Source organism: Chiroxiphia lanceolata, chromosome 2 (assembly GCF_009829145.1).
Source record: "Chiroxiphia lanceolata isolate bChiLan1 chromosome 2, bChiLan1.pri, whole genome shotgun sequence".
Lineage (NCBI taxonomy): Eukaryota > Metazoa > Chordata > Aves > Passeriformes > Pipridae > Chiroxiphia > Chiroxiphia lanceolata.
The window spans coordinates 51,026,317-51,048,264 of record NC_045638.1 but is presented as its reverse complement, the minus strand read 5'-3'; the positions used below and the strand labels follow the sequence as shown (position 1 = coordinate 51,048,264).

General features: G+C 42.4%; 2 protein-coding genes across 2 annotated transcripts; one reads left to right on the top strand and one right to left on the bottom strand.

The window, feature by feature from the left end:
- The first annotated feature begins 1,695 nt into the window (after positions 1–1,695).
- Positions 1,696–8,979, top strand: ACOD1 (aconitate decarboxylase 1). Its single transcript, XM_032679512.1, has 5 exons — positions 1,696–1,746; positions 3,129–3,290; positions 4,396–4,485; positions 6,447–6,652; positions 7,596–8,979. The coding sequence occupies exons 1-5, from the start codon at positions 1,735–1,737 to the stop codon at positions 8,545–8,547; spliced, it is 1,422 nt and encodes a 473-aa protein (XP_032535403.1). The 5' UTR covers positions 1,696–1,734; the 3' UTR covers positions 8,548–8,979.
- A 1,174-nt stretch (positions 8,980–10,153) lies between these two features.
- LOC116781991 (glutamine amidotransferase-like class 1 domain-containing protein 3A, mitochondrial) lies at positions 10,154–16,062 on the bottom strand. Its single transcript, XM_032677926.1, has 4 exons — positions 15,856–16,062; positions 13,330–13,501; positions 11,467–11,671; positions 10,154–10,447 (listed from the first exon to the last, which is right to left on the bottom strand). The coding sequence occupies exons 1-4, from the start codon at positions 15,961–15,963 to the stop codon at positions 10,255–10,257; spliced, it is 678 nt and encodes a 225-aa protein (XP_032533817.1). The 5' UTR covers positions 15,964–16,062; the 3' UTR covers positions 10,154–10,254.
- Positions 16,063–21,948: the final 5,886 nt, after the last annotated feature.

Here is a 21,948-nt window from a genome sequence, read left to right as displayed (position 1 = left end):
TCTTGTTCTGTAATCAACACAGCTCATTACTGTAGATGCACACGATGTTGCAAATGGCATTTGGATGAACATATTTTGTCTTTCCACCATGCTCACTAGTTATCAAATTGTCTGCCCAAATTGCTGGACCATGCGTATTGTGTCAAAGAAGAGGAAAGCAGCAGGTTCCCTTTGTCAGGGTGGACAACCTGTACCAAAATCTCAGTCACTGATTTTCAACCTTCTTCTGTTTAGACCCCTAGGAATTCTCCTGTGGAGGTACAGGACTTTGTATAGATGCTTCTTCCCCCTGCAGTGATAATCGTATTGCTTTCTTTCCCCCCAAAGTCTACAGTGCACACCTGACTCCAAAATCTGCAGACAACAGTTTGGAAATTGGTCTCCCAAGGAATTATGCACATTTACAGTTTCACTTCATTCTTTTTTTAACCAAAAGTCACTTCTTCTAATATCTCAGTTCAGTCCTTAAATAGCATTATTATTGTAATGCATGGACAATCCATTCTGCAATCAACAAGGAGGAAGTGACTGCATATCTGAGATCAGCACAGATCACACATCACACTGCAAGGCATATCACAAGTTCTGACTCCCATCTGAATTCACTTTGGCATCTCATCATGGGATTAAAGGCAGCTGGATCTCTGTCTCACTTGAGGAAGAAACAGGCTGGACCAGCTCAGAAGGGAGTCTGCTCAGCATCCATGCTGATGTCATGGAGGAACTCTGTTTCCAGGGAGAGGTGAGGGGAGGGGACACAGCCTGAACAAGGACTTTGCAGTAGAGGTTAGAACCACTCAAATCAATGCTTAACTTCACATGTAGACCCATGCTGTTCTCTACCTGGAAGAACTCAGGAGTTATGTAAGTCTTCACAAAATTATTTGAAGCTATTCTGAGTAAAGGGCCGAGGTTCATAGCGTAAGTTTTAGGCAGCACTTAAGCACGGGAGTGCAAGGTTGCAAACCCAAGAACACTTGATACTTTGTTGCATAATCCAGGTTGTTCCCACACTTCAGACAGACATTACTTAGTTACTTCAGAATTATTCTGTGGCCCCTAGTTATACTCCTCTGGGGGTCTGCTCCATTCCTGATGGGATGGGCAGAGATTTCTCACAACCTATCGCTAACACATTCATGCTGTTAAAACACTACTTAAGTGCCAAGAGCTGCCTTAATCCAAATTATGGTCTGAAATTCTTAAGGCATACATTTCCCACGTCTGAATTGTATGTATTGTAGAGACATATAGCAAAAGAAGAAAAAAATGAAACAAACTAACAACAGGGGTTTTTTAAGCTAAAATAGCCTCTGCCATCCTGTAGTCTAGTATTGGGATAATTGCTTTCCCAACCAGTAGAGTTATCCATGGATTATTGTGGTTCCACACACCTCTCCATGCTACCAAACATAAGACACTTGAATTAATATATTAGTTTCTACCTGGTAATGAAGTATTGCATATATCAATTACACAACATGAGAACATGACTGGCTAAGTCCTATCTCTCAAGTTTATGGTACAATTAGTCAGAGGAAAGTTGAAAGTGAAGAAAAAAAAAATTCCAGGCAGAGGAGGAAATGGACAAGACAAGTTGAGCAAGAAAAAAGGCCTAATATTTCTTTCCCCACCCCAGACAGACACATATAAATAATGAGAAAGTGAGTTCCCCTGCTCACTGATCACAATTTATTTACTGGGTCTCTCTGGGACTTGCACCATCCCTACAAGATGTGGGCAAAGGTACTGTCTTATTTCTTTGCACTGTAAGATGCACTTCTCTGTTTAAGCTTTTGTATCCTCACTCTATGTATTTCAGTAGGTGTATATCACAGTACGGGATATGTGGTTCACATGCTTTAAACTACTTGTAACTGCTTCCTCAAGATAATCTTAATGCTTTAGTACAAGGCTGAGTGAGAACTTGCCTGTATTAACGGGTACAATTCTGGTCACCATTGCTAGAAAATTCCAATGTGAACAACGCAATGAAAACATATGAGCATAGTAGGGTTGAATTTGTATTATAAAGGAGAGAACAGCTGTTAGGTTGTTTAACTTAGCAAAATGAAGGTCAAAAGGAAATACCATAACTCTTTGTGGATATGTGCAGGGGAGTAAAGAAAGGGGAAGGATGAGGGGAAATGGACGGGGACAATTTCCAAAGAGAGAGAAGATATATATTCAGTAATGCCAGTATAAAAAAGAAATTGTGTGTATAGACTGGTTGTAAATAACGTATACCTCTACAGGGGGACATTTCTAATAGTCCAAGAAGGGAAGTTCTAGATTACTTTCTAACGTAGATACTAACAACAGCTCACAGCTCCAGCCAAGAAACAGGTTGAATTTGCCTAATAGGTCAATGCTCAATAGGAGAGGGAAATAAATATATATAATTCCCAGATCAGCATGATCCAGGAACAAGGAGCCACTGCTCTTCAAAGAGGCAAGATCTTGCCTTGGAGAAAAGCTTGGACTCCAGCTGAGAGTGAATTCAATGCGAGCTGGAAGCTATGAGCAACATGTGCAAGGTAGGGCTGCCAAGTCCTGCCTCCCACTGAGCTCCAAGCTCAGCAAGATTTGGGATAGTAATGCTGCTAGTCAGGGAGATGAAATCTTGCCTTCTTATGTGGTAGTGGTTGCACTGGCTTGAAATGCCGTTTTCCCACTGATTTCAGTAGCAATAAGAAGAGGCTATGGAAAGACAGATGTTTTTTACTTCTATTTGTTTTATGTGTGTGTGCATGAATAGTCGTTAGAGATAGAGATAGACAGAAAGAGATAATCTTGCAAAGTTATAGCACCTGCAGTACATACTCTCAAGGATTCAAGTCAGTGAGAAAGCAGACAAAATACAGAACAGAAAGGGATGATGATGATGAAAGGATAAACAAAGTATAAATAACACAGTGGCATTTCTGGGAATAAAAAGAGGAAGAATTCAAACCTTAGTTATGCTGGTGCAATGCATGTAAGCAGAAGCAGGGCAACAAAAATGGCCAGCATACTAAGCAGTAGCCCAAAACTGAAAGCAAAAAAAGAGGAAAGAAAAAAAAGTAAAGTTTACTTTAAATATAGATAAATATCTACTTCTTCTTTTTCTTTATTTTTTCCCTTCCTAGACAATTACGGCAAATTTTGCCAATGTGATTCATGGTTTGAATGCAAATCATTTGACAGACCAAGTAATTGAGAGAAGCAAGCGAATGATTTTGGATACTCTTGGAGTGGGGCTTCTGGGTACCAGCACTGAGGTCTGCCACAAAGTGACACAGTACAGTAAGGTAAAGTATCTGGCATTTGTAGCACACTCTAAGGTTTAGTTTAAGAAAAACAAGGGAAAATTTGGGCTATAAAAGGGAAACTTTGCCGTGGCAAAATTCTTCTGTGGATGGAAAGAGAGAGACGGTGTTCTTTCCACTGGAGACAGGGAAACTTCAGTGCTCAAGTTACTTTTCACTCTGGATGGGCAACAGTTTGTGTATCAGTCTGTATCCTAAGATCCCCCTCTGCAAACACAGTGAATTAAGAATCCCTTCCTTTCTTTCACCTATGAGATTTTATTAAAAACATCTGCAAATAAACACTACTTATCACCAGCCTTTCAAATTAAGGGGCAGTTAAAGGGATGGAGAATTAGTAGTGGGTTACTTACAGCCCATAAAACATAATTGTTGTCTAAGGTGTATTAGCCATGTTTCTCCTCTAGTCTTGCTCTCCTTAAACTAGAGGATTACCTGACCCTGAGGAAAAACCCTTCCAACACAGGAGTGCATCAATGAGGAGGAATTTAACCCACTATTTTATTGCTCAGACCTGCCTAGTTGGCCTCATGCTCCAGAGCTCTGTGTGCCGATAGGTCTCTTCCCACAGAGAGAACACTCCTTTCCAAAACATGGTAGTTTATGTCCTTTGATTCATTTTGCAGCACCAGGAGGCCATCTATTGTTTACTCAGGGTCTCACTAAAACATAGAAAACCAAAACCTTTAACTGGACATCTTGCCCGACAAGATGATGACAGTCCTGTCATTTAGGTTGGACTCGATGATCTCAGAGGTCTTTTCCAACCTAATTGATTCTGTGATTCTGAGGGAACTGTTGATGGGTGGTGAGAAGAGATATGAATGGCCAGAGGTTTTGTGAAGGTACTGAGTGGCCAAGTGGATGGTGTTAGTCTGCCCCCTGATCTCTGTTTGAGTGGAATAGGACACAAGACAACAGGAAACTGAGTTTATTGTCATACCTTCTGAAAGAACATAATTTTTCACATAAAAAGGAGCAGTTAGGTCCCAAGAGGGTATGGTCTGATCTCTGTTATATCAGAGATACAGCACACATTTGTCCTTAGGTTCAGGACTTTGAATTAATTGATGTCAATTTGTTTCAGATCTACAGCTCAGATTTATCCAGTACCATCTGGGGCCGCTTGGATTTCCGACTGCCTCCTCTGTATGCAGCTTTTGTGAATGGAGTGGCTGTAAGGGATGCTCTTTTATTTGCTCTTAAATCACACTAATTGATGCCATTCTTGCTCTAGAGAGAACAGAATGTTCTAAAAAGCTTATTCTGAAGCCTGCTACAAAACTTTCCTAGACAGTTCTCCTAATGTGCTTCAACTTCCTTCCAATGAGACTGAGCTTAAGCTGTAATATATATCTGATCCAACTCAACAGCATACCGTACCTTTAATGTGGGACCTGGGACTGCTTTCAAAGGTCAGAACTCTACAGCTTGTTACAGCCTTGCTATAGGTGCTTAGAAAGAGACACTCTAGATGTCGCTGATTTCACTGGGATCCAAATTTCATGCCAACTGGCAAAGCGTATCTACAGAAAAACACAGACAGATGCACATGTAGATACACACACATATACCATCACAAGGCAATTTAATCTTCAGTTACCCATTTTGCAAAAGCCAATTATATATTTTGGACACATACTTTGTCATTAAAGCAATAACTGACTCCCCAGACATTTGTCTAAATTCAGATTGAGGCTGAAACCATTTGAAATTGAAAGATGCATAAGAGGTGAGGTAGACAAATTTGGCAATTATGCAAAACTAGAGAAGGTGACCAACCAAGGAAATGGTACTATTAAGCCTATTTAAATTAGTGTGACAACAAAATCAGAGGTCCAATTTAAAAGCTCATTTCCAATGTAGAGAAAATTATGTTGGAAATGAGATCTGGTACCTCTCAGCTCATAGCAGCCCTTGTGATATTCAAATCTGGCCGTTAGCAGGTATATGATCATTTCAGTTTACATCTCGGTCACAGGTCAATTATAAGCACTTACTGAAGACGTCAGAAACACAGCTTACTGGATATTGGACACAACTTTCTTTATCCTGCACTGCAGGGCATCTTCCCAGATGGCATCAAAGTTTTTTGAGGCAGACTGGGTTTTCTTCTATCTGTTCAGAAACACAGTCCTCATAAGTGCATATTTCCAGTATTACAGGGCAAAACCTGAGCACTGGGGAGCCTGAGCACTTTCCCAGTTTGCTCTGAAGTAACACATAGGTGAATAGATGCGAAGGTCAATTTTTCAAGTATTATTGTGTTATTAGAAATGCTGTCCCTGAGGATCCTCTCAGGTCCTCGAGGATCCTCAAATCTTTGTGGGGGAGGAAGCATGCCTGATAAGCATACACTGACTGCACTGTATTGCTGCCTGGAGCTGTCTGCTACCAGAACAGAAGCCATATGCCATGCTGGGAATGCCCAACATCTTCATGAGCAGCTGGGCTCTGGGCAGAGTTAAGAGAAGCACCACTTTGGATACTTTCTCAGGCTAAGTAGCTCATCCCAGTATTAAGACTGTAGCTTTCTCCTACTCCTAGCAATTCAAGGGAGTCTGGTTCCTTATGTGACAAGTCTTGTTTTGATGTGGTGAAAATTCAGGCTAAAGCCTCCTGCACATTTGCAGGCTTGGAGATAGTTGCACTGGAGAAATAGTTCTGATAATAAAACTTCCGTTGAGCAGTATGGATTTGACTGCTATAGCTGTATGGTGTGAGTCCTAAAGGCAGCATCAGAATGGAACACTGGGGAAGTAACTTCATTTGTTTATATTTCATTACGTTTTGGGTGAAGTGCAAATTCACCATACACATAGTGGACCTAGAACAGCTACTTTAATTATACAGGTCTAATAAAAGCAGCAAAAACCAATTGCAGGAAAAAAGAATCACTGTCATACTGGTTTTAGGCTGGTGCAACTTGAATTAGAATTATACTCTTTGCAGACAAGATTTTTATTGCATTATCACTTCTCAGGAAGCCATATTTGGAGTAAAGGTCTAAAAGACTTTTGAAGGTTTGCTTTCTAAGGAAAATCGTGTTCTTTTTTATACCAATTACAGTAGTTTCATTTGACTGAGTCAAGTTAGACTTTATTCCTAATGACAAAACAATGCTTCTCTTTCCATTAGGTGCACTCAATGGATTTTGATGACACCTGGCATCCAGCCACACACCCATCCGGGGCTGTGCTCCCCGCTGTGATTGCACTCTCAGAGGCCTTTCCACAGAAGAAAAAAATCTCAGGTCTTGATCTGCTCTTAGCTTTCAATGTGGGAATTGAAGTGCAAGGTCGGCTGCTGCGCTTCTCCAGTGAAGCCAGGAATATTCCAAAAAGGTACATAGAAGTGTTTCAAGTAGAAAGTTGAGCGGAAGTTTTATTTCTCAATGTTAATATACTTAATTACATGTCAGTTAAAATGCAGATGGCACAGTTATTCATATATTCTATGCTGTTTGTCTGGAAATTTAGGAAGGGGTCATCTTAAATGTAAATACACTTACTTGACTCCTTATGGTTTAGTTAATTTCTCTTTGAAAGCATTGACCAATTCACAAGAAGGAGGTGATGATCTTCCTACTCATAAAAAAGAGCAGCAAAAGTGCAACATTTAACATTAGAAATCTCAGGAGTTCATGAATACATACAATCATACCTCACTTTCAAACAGCAGCTTGCTCTCAGCAGAAAGGAGTCACCAGTGTTGGGCTCAGAGCAGAGCCCAAGAATATGGGGTAAAAGCCCTGAAGTGTGGGATGGCCTAGTTGTCTTCTTGCTATTTTCTGGGTGTTCTTTCTATCAATTTTGCAAAACTAGTTCAGAATAACAAAACTTACCTCCCCCGATATGTGTAATTTAGAGATTACTATAAATTATTATAGATTTATAATAATACATGAATTTAAATTATTATAATAAATATTATATTAAATACAAATTTATATGTGAGTTTAAATTTATTTAGAATAATTTATACATGACTATAAACTGTGATGCTTTTGCCATTATTCTGTTCAGTATGCTTTGAACCATGAACAGTTCTAACATTTCAATTGTTTTCTGGGAAGGACCTATTACAAGTGGTACTATTCCAGTTTAACTTATTCCTGAAGGAAAGTGACGACTTTCCACACATGAATTAGGTCCACACATGAATTCTGAATGTATGTTTCGTTATGGTCCAATCTTTCTTCCACGGCCATGAATAGAAAGCTTGTGTATACAGTGAATTCGGGTTAATTTTTGAAATACAGCCATGAAGATATTTTTGTTTTTGCAGGTTTCACCCACCGACTGTGGTTGGTACAATGGGGAGTGCAGCAGCTTGTGCTAAACTGCTAGCTCTTGACCAGCTGGGATGTAAAAATACCTTGGCCATCGCTGCCTCCTATGCAGGTGCCCCACTGGCTAATGCAGCAACCCAAACAAAGCCCCTTCACGTTGGCAATGCTGCCAAGCATGGACTGGAAGCAGCTTGCTTAGCTTCACAGGGCCTTCAAGGAAACAAACAGATCTTGGACATGAAGTCAGGGATAGGTGCCTTTTATACAGATTATAACCCACAGACTTTGCCAACCTTGCAGTCCTATCCCTGGCTGTTGGACCAGCAAGATGTGGCCATCAAACGCTTTCCTGCTCATCTTGGAACACACTGGGTGGCTGATGCAGCATCTTCTGTTAGGCGGAAGCTTGTGGAGAGCAGTGGCAACTTGCTCCCTCTTGATAAAATTGAGAAAGTAATTCTCAAAGTCCCCGAGGTCAAATATGTGAACAGACCCAGCCCAGCCTCAGAACATGAAGCACGACACTCCTTCCAGTTTGTTGCATGCTCTGCTTTGCTGGAGGGCAGCGTGTCAGTCCAGTCCTTCACCAATGAGAATATTCACCAGCCAGCCCTGCAGGAGCTCCTCCGCAAAACAGAGCTGGAGCACCCTCCTGATAACACACCCAGCTTTGAGAGTCTTTACTGCGAAGTGAGTGTCACGCTTCGGGATGGCAACATGATCAGTGACCGCTGCGATACGTTCTACGGACACTGGAGGAAACCTCTGAAAAAGCAGGACTTGGAGAAAAAGTTTCAATCCAATGCCCTCAGCGTCCTGCCCGCAGAAGCCACAGAAGGCATTATAGAGACTGTGTACAACCTGGAAAAAGTAGAGGACTGTTCTGTGTTAGGTACCTTTCTATCAGGACAGTCAGCTAGAGAGCTTTCACAGAAGCTGCGCTTTTGAATGTTACAGCTGACAGCTAGATGCTGTTCACAAAGCAAACAAAATTCAGGGCAAACTCTTGTTTAGGGACTCAAGCACTTTTAAATAAGAGTCCTCTAACACAAGAACCTTGTTCAGTCCAGTATCATAGCTTTTCACTAAGTAAATAATTTACTGCGTATGTGCAGAGCTCAGTCAGGCTGAACAGAAGATCCTCTGCTGGCACAGCTGACTTCAGCTATCTTTGTTCCTCTAGAGGCAGAGCACTCACTGCTTGTGCACGACACAAAAATTTCCCTGCTCTTCTGCCAAAAATCTGTGTTCTGCTTCTCCTAAATAACTCCATACAGGAAATCCAAATTCTGGAGGAGTATGGAAATGCTGTGTCTGTGAAAATCATCACTGTCAGAAGGACAGGGAATAATAAAGCCTTTATATATATAATTTATTTCTGTAGATTTATCTCTACAGCCTCCTTGAAGAGGCCACCTGTTACAGCTGAGCTTTGACATTTGTGCTAAAATAAGCACAGCACAAGAGTAGTAGCACTTGATACTTTGCAACACGTCGGGCTCTGCTGTAATGATTGGCCTTGAACTGATGGGCTAAAGGCCAGTGCTCGTCCTGATCACACCAGCTGCTGAGCTACAGGGACAACTCAACACTCCTCGTCATAAAAGCGTTATTTCCCAGTTCCATCTTTTGGCTGCTCTGTGGTACAGATCTGTTCCTGTTTTATTCCCACTCCAGTTACAAGGCACTTGCCCAACATGACACGATTAGCACATGATGACAGTTTAGATTCCTTCAGGCATGGCAAAGCTGAGGCTGCAGTACACTTGGTATGAGTGACAGAGACCTGTGAGCTTCAGAACACTTTTTTTGTGAGGGAATTAAGTGTCCACAGCAAAAATCAATACACCTTGATAATGAATTCTGGGAATTTTTTGTTCCTTCAGGAGTATAAAGCCTTGACAGGTTGTGCCTCTAAGAGAAGCTGACAACCTTTGTTCACGTTTGTAAGATCAAAGCATGTGTTCTAACATATATAAAATCTTCCTCAGGGTACTAAACTATGTATGCAAAAAAATCATGAAATAAAGCTAATTCATTTTACTAATTAAATCTCAAATGGCTCCATTTATTAGAGCAAAACTTGTCTATTTTCCACATACAATGCTTTCATTTGTGCTGGATCTTGGTTTATAAAGTTGATTTACCTAGGGGCTCTGCAAAAATTTCAGAAGTCCATTTCTTATACTTGCTTAGACTTATAGGGAAGAAAAATACCCAAATAACCACATGCTTTCCCCCTTCTGATTATAAAGTAGACTTGATTTACTCATCTATACTGCAAGTAAACAGACTCATTTGCAGCTATTTCACCTGTAATTACAGCTGGGTAATGGCAAATGTGAACTACTAACGATCATTAGTGATGTGATAAAAACCCACTGCACTATCTTTTCAAGACTGAACACATTTGGATTTATGAGAAAAAAATCACCTTCAACACATGGCTTCTACTTTAGAAGAGAAATAGATAAACTTAGAAATAACCATTTGATGTATTAAAGAGTAAAAAAAAAATAAAAATAAACAACCACACCAAACAAACCAAGAATTGTGAAGTTCAGCAGTTACACTGTTTTATTAATACAATCAAAAGAAGCTAAATGCTTATGCTTAGCTACACTGATTTCCTTGCAGAAGTCTGTATGCTTCCAGTCAGGCAAGTTTCAGGACTTCTTGTACCATTGTTCCAATTCCATCAAAGATTTCATGCAGAGGAGCCTTGCACATGAAAGCACAGGTAGTAACTATTTTATTGGCTTTATCCACATGAGATTCATTTACATTTTTGCAAATGTGCTTACATCCAAGCTCTGCTATAGCAGAGGCCGTTTCAGCATCAGGAAATCTGTAAATAAAAAGACTTCAATTAACATAAAGAGATGATACAACCATAAAGTTCTGCCAATGTAACTATAATGAGAGAACTACAATAATATCTAAGTGACTTTTTATGTGATGATGACATGGGAGTTAAAGGGGCTGCTACTGTCAGGTTCTCCCACCCCTTCTGGATGCACCAAGTGATCTGATACCTTTGAAAACAAGGTCTGAAATGCAGAGCCATGGTATGTCAGAAGGTACAGTTCTGTTTTTAACCATCTTTCAGTAAGTTTATAAAATCATACCAAGTGCAACCATAACCGATCCTCAAAGGTTTGAGAGAAGCCAGGTGAACCTGCAGACATATTACATCTTTTCCAACACCTCCATGCAAAGTTATCCTCTGGGATTATGCAGAGGAATTTTGATTTTTTGTTTTCTGAGGATAAGGGAGGAACAGATACAACCACTCACTGCTGCTGCTGGCAAACTTAGTGCAGAAGTTTTATCAGGAGTTGACAGTCCTTTAAGCAGCACTGACTTCTGCCAGGCCCTGTTCTCATCTGCCTCCCCTAAACTGGCCCCAAACCACTATGACCGGAAAAACTTTTATTAAAAATCCATGAGCAGACAAAAGCCCACAGAAGCAATTTAAACAGCCACTCAAATTACCACAGGGTACTAAGTTTCTGAACGCCAGCTGGCCAAACGCCTGTCCTTCATTTGCACATTTGCAAGATAAATCACAGCCTTCAAAGGCATCGGGTAAGCAAATTCTGTATTTCGCCTAAGATGAGCTAAAATCTATCCCTCAATTGCCATGAATGGAACGAGAGAAAATAACTTGATATCCCTGGTCACCTGCATGTTTGCACAGCTATGATCCTGTAAAAGCCACTTGTTCTCTCACTTTTAAGACTGGCAGATGCTACACCCAGTGACTCATTAGCCATCACACTGCACAATAAATAAAGAGACTTTTGCACAGAAGACTGCCAATATCCTAATTCCCATGTAAATCATCTCCACCCATTTCCTTCTTACCTTCCATCTACATTTTTATCTTGGCCGACCGTAACCTCACAACCAGGAAAGACTTTAGCTGCCAGAACTGGAGATATACAGCACAAACCAATGGGTTTTTTAGCACTGTGGAAAGCTTGGAGTGTGGAGTTCACGTGCTCGTTGACAGTACAGTTCTTGCCATCTACAGCCCAGGAACACAGGTTCTTTGCTACACCAAAACCACCTAAAAAAAAGCCAGACAAAAAGCTCCAAAGTAAGGCACTGCTAAAAGCCATTAAATTCAATACCAGACAGAAGCTCTTTTTTATAACATAATATTTTACAACATAACCTAGGACTGTTAAGTTACTGTGCCGAAAGCCTAACAATGTAACTGTAACCTGTAAATGATGGGTTTACAATGTTAAAAGTTTAATGGCACACTTTTTTATACCATGTAGGTTACATATATATATGCTGGAAAGCTTAATCTTGTTTCAATAATTGGGAAACAGACAAACAGGAAACGGTCCCATTCATCTGCTAGTCACTAGAACAGCTGCACCATCTGTTATGCACCCCTCAATAAGAGAGGGATCAGAAGAAAGACCAATACTAGTTAAAAGCAGAAGTGTGCAATTCAGAGGAGTAATGCAAACAGTGATTTGACCCTATACAGTAATCAACACTCAAGTTTTAGTTTGATACTTAAGCAATTATAGGAGAGCATTTCTCCTTCCCTAGAATTATTTTTAGACTTAAAACCAAAGAGATTAACACTATAAAAATGAAGAAGATTTTACATAAAGAGGAAATTATAACATGATATTCTGAGACAAAAAACTCATGAATGATGCCAACATTTCTTATTAAAAATAGTGCTGTTTTGTCTTTCTAGAAACTAGTTATAACAAACCTTTACTTGCACTTAATCTTCATTTAATTGTACAAACAGATTGTATTTTATATCCCCTTTGTTTGCTAGATTTATAACCATCAGAATAATCCAAGTAAGGTTATTAGTAAGTTTTTACACTTGATTCTTTATGGAATGTTCATGACATCAACTTTTCTACAATAAACATACAGAGATTTTCACAAGTATTTTAATGGACAACATAAAGAAGCTTTGCATTTTTAATATTTTTTTCCTTTCCCAGTTTGCTCACTTTCAAGTGTGATCTGAAATCTCTGAGGTAAGATTTTAATTTTCAAGCTTAATAGAGTTTATATCCCTCTAACAGTTATTACAGCAACCCCCAGAGCCTGGGTTATAAGAGCATGAAATTAACGTGGAAAACATCTGTGAGCCTCTCCTCCTGCCCTGATCAGCCCTGGTATCAGACACACAGTTTTAGTGGTGGCAGAATGTTTCTCTGCGTTATACACGCGCTCCCTCTGCTGGCCTTACTTTAACATTTAGGGCCAATCACAAAGGTAGTATTTAACAGTACTATGAATATTCTCAAAAGTGATCTTCAGCAACTCATAATTTCCTCATGACACTCTGGTTTCTTCATTTCTAAAAGTGATTACAATTACCTCTGTCTGGAAGGCAATTTTGTGGTCTCTAAAAAATTATCCATAGACATGCTTAGTATAACTTGATCAGCTGCAGAGAAGATACATGATTAAAACAGAATCTACTCACATCTGAGAGGGAATATAATTTATCTGGCGACCTGCTATTCTGGCAACCATTTCAGAGGCCTTAAAATTAAGGCACTGCCACATAACACCAAGTTCTGACCCTATTTTTGTACTCTGGTCAGTGCTCCTGTTGGCAAGCAGGTAACTGAAGTTTTCACAATCTTTAGAAAGAAGGAATGGTGTGATGCTTCACTAACTTGTAAGTTAGTGAACTTAATGACTTAATAATTAATAAATATATTGAGTACCTACCAGGGAAGATGACCGCATCAAATTCAGCAGCTTTCAGTTCAGCCAAATCCTGAATGTTTCCTCTTGCCAACCTGGCACTTTCAACTAACACATTTCTCTTCTCTTCTGTTGGACTTCCTTTTAGGTGATTGACTACATCTCTTTGCTCAGTATTGGGGGCAAATATCTTCACCTAGTAAAGAGATAAAACAATTTCGTGAATGTAAACAGAACCCATACATATTGGTCACAATAAAGATCATTTAATGAAAACAGTTTCTGCCCCTGAAGTCTGTTATCCAAGTGAAGTGGATTCCATGGCATGGATCTATCACGCATTAAGTATCTAAAGTGACATATGATATATTAGGACGTGTAAACACAGCCATTCTCCTCATCCTATTCCTGCAGCATTTTGACAGGAGTGCATTCTTACACCAACATTAAGCTTACTGATTTTGCCATAGCCTGCCTCTCCTCTGCAGATAACCCCAAGGACAAACAGAACACTACAATTTATACCAGCAGCCTGACTGGACACACAGCTGACTCTGAAGAAAGGCTGCTCTTAACTGTTATGGGATGAGAGTGCTACAAAAGTTTGACATAAAAAAGTTAAAGATGCAAACTTTACAAGCATTTGTAGTGCAGACATTAGAGTTATCAGCTGCCCTAAAACACTGGTAGCAGAAAAGAAAAACAAAACATGGAAGAACCTATTTTGATTAGACACAAAAAGGGAATGCTGCATCAAAATATAAAGCTCCGTGAAAGGTGTAGGGCAGGGGCTGTCTTCTCTTGTCTGTTTTGAAGCTTCCTTTGCAGACTGCTCAGAGATGACAAACTTGTGCTAAATATGAGTGTGCTGTTGTTAACATCAGACACCTGAGTGCAGCTACATGCAGACAAACAGTGACTACCTTCTGCCATCTGAAGCCACAGACGGGACCAAAGCACACCATGTTGTGGCCCAGGCTTCTCTGACAACTCCCAGTTTACCAAAAAGAGCCCAGAAACAGTGAGAAGAAAACAAGCAAGTGAATCCCAGCGAGCGCTGCAAAAGCAACTGGAATGAAGATCAAAGACTTTAACCCATCCTCAGCTCCCTGCAGTCAGAGGAGCAGGGACAGACCTCCAGCCACTCCTCCCGCCCAGGTTCAGAGAATCACAGAATTGTTAGGGTTGGAAGGGACCTCTGGAGATCATCCAGTACAACCCCCCTGCCAAGGCAGGGTCACTTGAAGCAGGTTACATAGGAACATGTGGGTTTTGAATGTCTCCAGAAAGAGAGACTTCACGACTTCCCAGGGCACCCTATTCCATGCTCTGTCATCCTCAACATAAAGAAGTTCCTCCTCCTAAGGTGGAACTTCTTGTGTTTTAGTTTTTGACCACTGCTCCTTGTCCTGTAGCTGGGCACCACCGAAAAGAGTCTGGTACTATTGCCACAAAATTGGATTTGTTATCTGGCGTGTAACAAGCTCAAGAGAAGCACCGATTATTTGTTTCAGAGCTATGCAAGCCTGGGTGCTTGGTGGTATTCCACAAATCAAGCACACCCACTGGACTTTTCAGATTGTTATTTATGCATAGAAATTCAGAGTTAGTAACTTTCCAAGTACAGCCCCTCTATAATGATTGGTTAGTAATTGCCATACAAGTTACATAACCCCAGCTAACTTCTACATGTGCTATGGGGAAGGGTCTTCACCCGGGCAGGGATCTTTTTGACCTGTAGGCATTAATTTTTAGCATTATAATGAACGTAGTAAAGCTATAGGATACATGGACCTTGAGTATTTTGCCAAGTAAGTAATCTATACACAGACATACATCAAGGTCTTGATTTAATACATCCTTAAGACTTGTTAGTTCCAGGATGCCCTTGAGTAAGGGATGCTAACTGCTATCTGTCCTACTGATATACAATACCACCTTGATCCTTAAAGCTTGTTAGTTCCCGGATGTCCTTGACCAAGGGATTCCGGCTGCTGCCTATTTCACTGATTAGGTCTCCTTTCTTGCTAACTAGGCATGAACGTATACAAAGATCTTACATCAAGGAACATTCTGACTTAAGATAATCATGACATAGTCCACATTTTGCAACAGCACCATCCTCTTGGTACCCAGCTTTCAGATATTTATATGCACACATGAGATCCCCCTCTTGGTCTTGGTCAGCCGCCTGCGTGTGACCTCAGCTCCTGTCAGTGGGACAGGCACGTCTTTGGGCGGGAGGACGAAAAAAAAAGGCGAGGAGACAACAAAAGGAGGGAGGTTATGGCTGAGCAGGAGCGGTAGTGTGCAGTGGTGGCGTAAAGACCATCGCAAACCGGGAGGGGCTCAGATCCCACAAACAGCGAGAGCCACCGGGCGTGGGGGTACGGCCAAGGCGGGGGGCTCTCGGCTGCTGAGGGAAGCAAAGACACGAGTCAAACACGCACCCGGGAGGAGCCCGGCACACCGGGCCGTGCACATTCACACACACATTCTCACACACACCCCCTCCGCCACGCACATACTCGCGGCCCGCCCCCCTCCTACCTCGGCGCCGGCTCGGCTCAGGTGCACCAGCGCCGCCGACGCCTCGTGGATCTCACTGCCATCGAAGACGCCGCAGCCGGCGAGCACCAGAGCCACCCGCTTGCCCATGGCAGCCGCCCCCCCACTGCCCAGGCCCGGGAAGGGGCTGCTCCAGGCCGCGACTCCAGGCCCGCCGGCTCCGTCCCTCCTCCTCCTGCCGCGCCTGCGCTGCTGGGCTCCGCCGCGGCCTCCGTGTTCCGCGGCCACACGGGCGAACGGGGTGGGAAATGAATGAGGAAACCTGGAAAACAAGTGAGATGTGCCTTTAAACAAAACAGGTTCAGGCGTATGTTCGTCCTCATCTCTCTCCTGGCCTGCTCCCCGCAGCGGGGCAGTGCCGTGAAGGTGCTGCAGTGACCCTTACAGTGCTGTAAGACATCTGCATTCCTGTCGCTAGTCCCAAAGTTGCTCTGCTTCCAGCGGGACCTCGCAGAGGCTCACAGGTGTACGTGTGAGGTGTTTCTGTTTGTTTGTTCGTTTTTCATTATTTTGTTTTGTTTCGTTTTGTTTTACGCATAGGGCTATAATGGAGTAGTGAAAATTGGCTTCCAAATTGCTTTGGAAGCCAAAAAAAGTGGAGTTTGGGTAGAGGCCAGCAGTACTGCTGGGTCCTGATGCTGTTTGTTTCAGTGATACTCTTAGGTTATCAGACCCACGTACTTTTTGGCACCCTTAACCTCATACTGTCTTCTAAGGAGCTGCTCCATTTTAGAGCAGCTTTCTTCTTTCACCCACTCTCAGCTTAGTTGCTAAGGCATTGCTCAAGGCAACCAAAGGGAATGCATCCCTAGTCTCCTTGTTAGGACTGTGCACACAAATGCCACACCAGAGATGAGCTGTATTGACTTTTAGCAAGATCTCCCAGCTCTTGGTCCTTCATTTTTCATGAGCTATCTCTATTATAGTAGGAAGAAGCTTGGGCTTCATAATGAAAACTTACACTTTTACTGGACCAGAAGGCTGAAATGCTGGATCTTGTAGAAAAAATGGGAGTGTCTTCCAAAAACTTGGAGTATGGGTTTTTTGCAGAGGACACAAGAGTGCATAGGCTTGGAAGAAAAAAAATTACATATGAAGGCAAAGTCTTTTTCTGTAGCAAAACAAATTCAGTTGAATAGTGATTGGCTGGAAGTCTGTGTGGGATGATAGATAGGGAGATTCTGGAACAGGAAAGGGCCAAGATAGGGAAATTCCCTGCTGAAGGGCAGACCCCTGGGCAGTGTTTGCTCCAAATGAATGTAGGGCTTCAGTTCAGTGTCCACCACAGCCCACACTCTGCCTCTTAGGATTGAGCAGGACTGCAGTGACTCCACTGAGCGTCTCCAGACTTGCAATCCCCCTAGAGTCTTCTTTATGCTTGAGAGCTAGGAGGAAGCTGCTGCCTGGAAGGAGTTTAAACTCATTGCATGTTTGGAGATATGAGTGTAGTTCCAAACTCTGCTATGTGTTAGGGCCAGGATTAATGTTAGAGCTAGGAAACTGAGCACCTTCAGAACTGGAATACTCTGCTTCTTTCTGTCCTGACTTACTGGCTAGTCTTTCTGGATGGACCTTGGACCTGAATTGTCAGTAACCTCACCTCCATTCTTGTTTCTGGCCCTGTCTCTTAGATGGACCTCAGATTCACATTATAGGTGGCCCTTTTTCCTGGATGGGTCCTAGACTTGTTTGGGATGTGATATTCCCATCCTACTTCACGTCCTCCATGTCATGTCTCTGTGCCAGCTCCATAACTGCCCTGGCTCTGTTCTGTGATCTAACTCCAACTTGCTCTGCCATGTCCCTGCCCTAACTTCATGACCTTGTCGTGGCCCTCTGTGTGTCTGTCTTAGGTCCATGTTTTCATCCCAGCTCATGACATGTCCTTGCCCTGGCTTTGCATCATCCTGAAGTAGCCCTGTGATGACTGTTCTCTGGCCTGGGCCAACAAAAGCAAGTAGCAACAAGAGCATTTCACAAGGAGTGCACCTCTGAAGCTGTGCAGGAAGACCAGCCCTGGCTAACCTCAGCTGTGGCCCCAACCTGTGGGCTCTATGTGAACTTAGGCCTGGACATCCAGACATCACCTGGGCTATGCTGTAGCTGTGCATGTCCAGTACCGTCTTCTGTTGTCCTGACATATGGGCTGGTCTTCCTGCACAGCCAGTGAACCGATGCTATGGGTAGCCTCATCTTCAGTCCTGTCTCCTTGGATACAAGTAGTGTAATCTTGGGCTTGGCTCTACCCTGCTGTGTTCAGGACTGTTGCTGGATCCAGCCACTACAACATGGGTGTTCCCATTCAGAAACTGAATAGCAGTGGGGTTCCATGAAGAGTCCAATCACTAGAAAAGTCCTTACTGATGAGGCAGATCCAAGGTGACAGATGCATGGGTTGGGTCTGCATCAGTGGAGTACACAGCTGGGCACAGGCATGGCTGCAGTATAGCTCAGGTGGGAGGCAAGAGCCTTGGCTTAAAAGCAGCTCCCCAGGAAATGAGCAGGGAGCCCTGCTGAGGTGTCTCAGCAGAGCAGAAGCGGTTTCTGACTTTCCTCACAACAGTTTTTATCAGACCTTGAGCAGCCAGCAACACACCCTGAAGGGGAGAGAGCAGGTACTGTCCCCTTCAGGCTTCAAGGGCTTTATTACGGCTTCGTCCTGGATCCTGACCCTTTTCTTACTGCTCAGGTTTTGAGAAAGATGTTTTCTCTAGTGGAAATCCTGCTCTAATATGCATTAGTTGCCTAAGAACAGATTTTCCTGTTAGCTTAAATTTGACTTGGAAAGCTCTTTGTATTTCACTCACTGCATCCAGTTGACTCAACAGTTCACTTATCCCTACCTTGCAGCAGATTCCAATGAGTTCCTCTCAGCTTAAAACTCATGATGAACTTCATCTGCATCCTTACCTGAACCCTCATCCTATCTCTAAGGCTTCAGCAGAGCACCCCTAGAAATGCAGCTTGGAAAGAAATAATTTCCCTCACATGTCCCCTAAGATGGCAGACAAAGCAGGGGCTGCTCCACAATCCCAAATGCTCACTGAATTCCACATCTGTCCTGAGCACAGCCCTCATCCTAACTGTCAGGATCTTGGAGGACCTGAAGGGAACCCTTAGCACTACCTTATACAGTCACAATGCCCAGCCATTCTTCCTTCCTGCAGGAAATGACATAGCTTTCTCCTGCCCCAGCTGACACTTCAGGTGGCATCCAAAGCTACACAGCAGAGAGCAGGTCCATAGTAGCCCTGTTTCTGGCTCCTTTTCTCAAGATTCCTTTCATACCCCTCAAAGGCAGAGTGTGGACCTCAGATTGATGAACTCCTGTCTTTCAGAGTAGCTTCAGTATGACTTCAGGTAATGTTTTTATTTCTCAGTATGCATCCAGCTGACTCAATAGCTAACATATGCCAGTGGGAGTATAAAAAACCCTCTGTAAGCAGTACGGCTGCCAGATGTGTAGTTTTGTCTGCTGTGATCCATATATATAACCATGACTTTCCTACTGAATGGCATATTGCCAGTGCATAGTCTGGCAGATGTGTAGCTGTGGTGTAAGCACCATCCAGAGTGGCCCATTTTTGTGAGAGGCTGTTACTTCAGGTTCAACAACCTCTTTGCTGTGACTGTTACAGTGTGATGACTGTTCAAAACTAAACTATCTGTTCAAACCCACAACTTTTGGCTGCAGCAGCTGGGTTTGTTTTCCCCTCTCTCTCAGTCCCATCCATGCTGTTGCTGCCGAGAGCAGAGGCAGAGAAGTACCAGTTTATAATGGGAAATCACTGAGAATCTTCATTGTTTCAGGAAAATGCTCAGTTTTCACTAATCAAAAAAAAAAAGAAATCTGGGAAATGAGAAAAATTTAGGAATCTTGTCAACTCCAGAAGATTAGACTGTAGGCAGTCTCAATCTTTCCTCAAAGCCTGCTGTTGGACAAAGATGCAGATCAGCTGTGTGGGTTTATAATGGGGACTTTGACTTGTTTCTTCATAATAAACAAGACAGCTGCTGACTCAAATTGCTGATGTGAGCTTTTTAGCTCAAGCATATTTATTCATAAATGTATTAGTCATTTATTTTCTATGTTAATACAGTTTATGACATAAATTAGGTTGTATGAGAAGAAAAAAAATGAATACCTTGCTGCGAAAGTTTCCTGCGGGATGAAATGAAGTGAGATACAAAAATGCAATTAAAATAAAAAAAGAAAAAAAAAAACAAGAGCTTTGCCATCTTAGTCAGTCAACCTAACACCTTCAGCATGCACATCAGCAGAGACTTAATAGTCTACACTGCAAATTTACGTTGAACCAGAACTAAAAACCTGTTCATACTGCATTTCTAGTTTGGCTAATGAGCAGTTACGGCAAATTCATTATGTTGTTACACTTCCTTACCTCCCAGTTTCATAGAAGGGATAAATTATCCTTCCTTTATTTCATAAAGCACTTCCAGAGTTATGCATAAAAATCTCTAAACCCAGGAATTACGGCTATATTCCAAACAAACACATATCTTTTGAGCAGATGAAAGAGCTGGCATCTTGTACTACACTCAAGCTAGGAAGAACACATGATTACTAGCATACTTTATTTTCTAAAGAACAAAACCAGAGCTTTACCTTAAAGCAGACACAATTAACATGCATGAGATAAAAATGAAATATGGAAATACAGGTATGTATAGGTTATGTATACGTGCATTAAATTAACATATGGTTCTGAATGGCATGGATTTTAAAGACAGGCAATATAGAATCAGGCAGCAATTAAGTGAGACACAGAAACATTTCTGAAATTAAAGGCTTTAAAGTTTTCTGAACACCTTTAATAGCCCCAGCATTACTGAAACTGATATTCAACAGCCTATCCTGCATTTTTATGTAGGATGCAGAGTTTTTCACCTCTGTCTTTGTTTAAAGATATAGCCTAACATAGTGAACATAGAGGACTGATTGTTCTTTAGTTTTGTTCAGTGAGCAGGGATATTCCTCTGGCTCCTTACAGTCAACAGTCCACAGCACAGTTATTATTTACCCAGTGAATAGTGTATACCAGTGCTTTCACTTTGCTGACTACCAAACTTTAACCTCCTGGACCCTGATGCCAGTATAGTCAGTTTTGAACTCCACAGAGCTGGAAAAAGCTGTGTTTTCTGCAGGGATGCTGCCGGCAAACTTGTCCTCACAGTTTTTCTTAGTTCGTTTTAAAGAGAGTTCTCACCATTTTCATGAAAAGGAGAGAATTAATTGCTGCATGATCCCCATAACATAAGTTGTTACAACCTGAATAAATGTTCTGAAATGGGTGATATGTATATGAACATAGCTCGAAGCCCTGAAAGGCTTCAGACAAGACTTCTTGGTAGCCTGAAGAGGCTCCGGGTCACAGGGTTTATCACAGCAAAAGCCTCTCTGCCTTTTGGTGAGGCCTCACCTCATTGTTCAGGGACCAGACCCAGAGACCACCCCTCTCCATGGGTTCTGAGTGTGAGGATGGGTACTTGATGTCTTTTACAGAATCACAGAATCAACGGGGTTGGAAAAGATCTGAGAGATCATTGAGTCCAACCTGTGGCTGAACAGCACCATGTAAACTAGACCATGGCACTCAGTGCTATGGCCAGTCTTTCCTTAAACACCTCCAGGGACAGTGACTCCTCCACCTCCCTGGGCAGTCCATTCCAATGTCTAATCACCCTTTCTGTGAAGAAATTCTTTCCAGTGTCCAACCTAAACCTCCCCTGGTACAGCTTGTGTCCTGTTGTCCTGTCACTACTTCCCTGGGAGAAGAGGCCGACCCCTGCCTGGCTACAACCCTCTTTTCTTCAGGCTAAATACCCCCAGCTCCCTCAGCCGCTTCTCCTCAGATTTGTGCTCCAGACTCTTCACCAGCTTCAAAGTGTCTCCAAAGCAGTGCGTGGAACTACAGACAACAAATCCTCCGGCTAAATAAAAAGAACCCGTAGCTGCCCGCGTCTCCTGAAAACTGCAGTCGCAGTTCAGCCGGGTGGCGTTTTTAAAGGACGATCCGGCACCCGGCTGGTCTCTCGGGGAACACCACCCGGGTT